The sequence below is a fragment of the Mustela erminea genome, chromosome 5 (genome assembly GCF_009829155.1).
Source record: "Mustela erminea isolate mMusErm1 chromosome 5, mMusErm1.Pri, whole genome shotgun sequence".
In the NCBI taxonomy this organism is placed as follows: domain Eukaryota; kingdom Metazoa; phylum Chordata; class Mammalia; order Carnivora; family Mustelidae; genus Mustela; species Mustela erminea.
This window is the reverse complement of record NC_045618.1, coordinates 73,513,286-73,516,137: the sequence shown is the minus strand read 5'-3', so window position 1 is coordinate 73,516,137 and position 2,852 is coordinate 73,513,286. Positions and strand designations below refer to the sequence as shown.

Genomic DNA, 2,852 nt, shown 5'->3' with positions numbered 1-2,852 from the left:
TTAGAAGGAAAAACATGCTGTCACATAAATCTGAAAGTCTGGAAATCTGCAAAGACTGCTGTGGTGCAAATGCCCGACCGGGGGAAGGGTGGGGGCTGCAAGCGCAGTTGCAGTTTGGGCACAGGCTGGAGATCACCGAGGAGCACTGTGCCTCCACCGCACACAGGTAGGTGGCTGAGTCTTCCAGTTGGGAGGCCCCGATGTGGAGGGTGCTGGACCGATCCCTAGGATTCACTGTGCAGTTTAACCTCCCACTCTGCTGCATCCCTGAAGCTATGTAAAACAGCCGGGTGAGACCGCCGCCCCCGGAATGCTGTCGGAACCACTGCACACTGCCCGCAGTTTGGGAAAAATTGCACTTGAGAGTAGAGCTGGCTCTCTCCTGGAGGATCAGGGCTGAAGGGCTCTGCTCCACCATCATCCCTCTCACCACTGTGTGGAAAGAGAAAAACAAACACAAGTGATGTCACCAGGAAATCACTGATGCAGTTTCGAAACTTGCAAAATATCCTAAGACACACCGCTGAGGTAGTAGGACCCTCTTGGAGTTCCCCCACCACTGTGGGCTGTGGGCTGTGGACTCCACCTGAGTTCCCATGAGGAACGCCCTCACTCACAGCAAACCTGGATGCACAGGAGCCCCAGTAGATCTCCCCCGTGTCTCCTCATGATTCCTTGTCTATGTGATAAAGTACTTCTGCCCACTGTGCAGAGTAATGAGTCTTGGATTCAGAGAAACTGTGTCTCACAGTCAATCCCTTTCAACAGAACCACCGGGCACCAATCACACCTCAGCCCTGTCATTCACAGAACTCCAGACTCCACCCACAGTGGCCCAGGACAGGACACAGTCATGTCTCCAAAACTGTGCTGGCCAACAGTGCAGGGAGGTAGGGGCAATACTTCTAATATAGGAGGATAAATGTTTTGTTTTTTTTTAAGCACTTTATTTAAGGGATTTGTGAGGTAGTGTGTGAGGAAAGGTGAATGATATTTCTAAAAGATTCAAGGCCTAATGGGGATTCCACAAAACCTTGAAGAATCACAGTGAAAGTGTCTCCATTCCCCAATTTGCATAGTTTGTGAGACTACGTGAGAATTCCACTATACGAAAATACTGGTAAAGGAAAGAGATCTGATATCATGCATTATATATTGCTGAACTAACCATAATTTCTGAAATCAAGACAGTTCTAGAAACCAAGACAGACAGTCACAATCTGTATTGATTATTATTGCAATCAGAATTTGGCTGATGAAAAATAAGAGGTCTGCACAGTGTCCTAACTTTTACATCTTCATCTCTCCTGCTGCAGTTCATGGACCCTGCTCATCCACACAGCTGAGTCTGACTGGGCCACTCGTTGCTGTTCAAAGTCAATGCTGTCCTCTTCCTTTCCTTCTCTTTGTGTTCCTTATTGTTTCCTCTCTTCTTTTCCTCATTCTTGCTCCCTCCACTCTCAGCAGAGATATATAAAAAGGTGAGATATCTGGGGTTTTGAAATAATTTCAAGACCAGTAAGTTTGGGGTATTTTATTCATATTAAGTAACAAGAGGTATTTTCTGTTGAGTTTCCATGCTCACAATGTCCAGAAATATTCCTTTCCTGGTACCTGTGAAGAATTATCTGTTTAGTGGAGTTTAGAGACATGGCCTCAGATGTCTGAAATGGCAGAACCTAAAACCTGAGATGAACTTTACACAAACCCCATCCCCCTTCTCCCCAACCTTTGCTATCTATAACTGGACTGGCTCACATGATTTCTGTTCTTTCTTTTAACTGTTCAACCATGGACCATCAGAAAAATCTTTATTTCTGGTAAAGCCTAGAGTGCCCCCTAGAGTAATGAAGCTGTCAGCAAAGACACCTCAGATGAAGCAGCTCTGCAGACAAAACCTCCAACCCCATTCATTCCCAGGTTCCTGATGAAGGAAATGCCCATGGTCAGAAAATAAAATTACTGCTTAGATTGGTGAGGATTAAAAGTGAACCAAATCCTATTTTTAAAAGGGAATTTCATGGAAATAGATATAAAAGATGAATTTGCTAAGTCTCATCTTGTGCTACTTATTTGATTTCATTACTTTAGTTCAAAAGAAATCCAATACTTATTGAGCTTTTAGTTTCAATGGGGTAATTTACTAGAGCTAAGAATATATAAATGAGTAATGCAATATTATTCATCAGTGGAAAAGAATGAAATCTTGCCAGGTGCAACAACATGGGTGGAGTTGGAGAGTATAATATTAAGGGAAATAAGTCAGTCAGAGAAAGACAAATACCATATGATTTTACTCATGTGGAAATTAAGAAACAAGCCAAATAAGGAAAAGGAAAAAAAGTAAGACAGAGAGAGATAAATCAAGAAAGACTCATCATTAAACTGAGCAAACTGATGGTTACCAGAGGGAGAGACTGGAGATTGGTTAAATAGGTGAGAAGATGAAGCAGTGCCCTTGTCCCAATGAGCAAGCATCAGGTGTTCTGTGGAAGTGTTGAATCACTATATCATACAATTGAAACTAATACAACATTTTATGTTAAGTAACTGGAATTTAAATAAAATCTGTGAGTGAGTGAATGAATGAATGAACTTTTTAAAAAGTTCATACATAAAAGTGGGTAATATACTAGTTTACAGTCTACAGGGGAAAGAAAAAGGTACTTAGCTATAATAGAATCGATGAGTGGGACCCTAAGAGGAATGAATAGGAAAAACTATCTGATCCCAGAGGAGGTAGAAATGCGTGTACTTTGGGTCAGTGTGCAAAATCTTATGAAGAATGTGATCATTTTCTCCCTTCCCCTTTTTGGTGAAAGAATAGAAGAGAACATGGATAAACCTATATG

At 42.1% G+C, this 2,852-nt stretch overlaps 1 gene segment (V, D, J or C); it reads right to left on the bottom strand.

The window, feature by feature from the left end:
• Positions 1-696, bottom strand: LOC116590169. The segment is given in 2 exon segments: positions 1-432; positions 618-696. Coding segments are annotated over 2 exon segments (484 nt in total).
• Between the last annotated feature and the right edge of the window lie 2,156 nt (positions 697-2,852).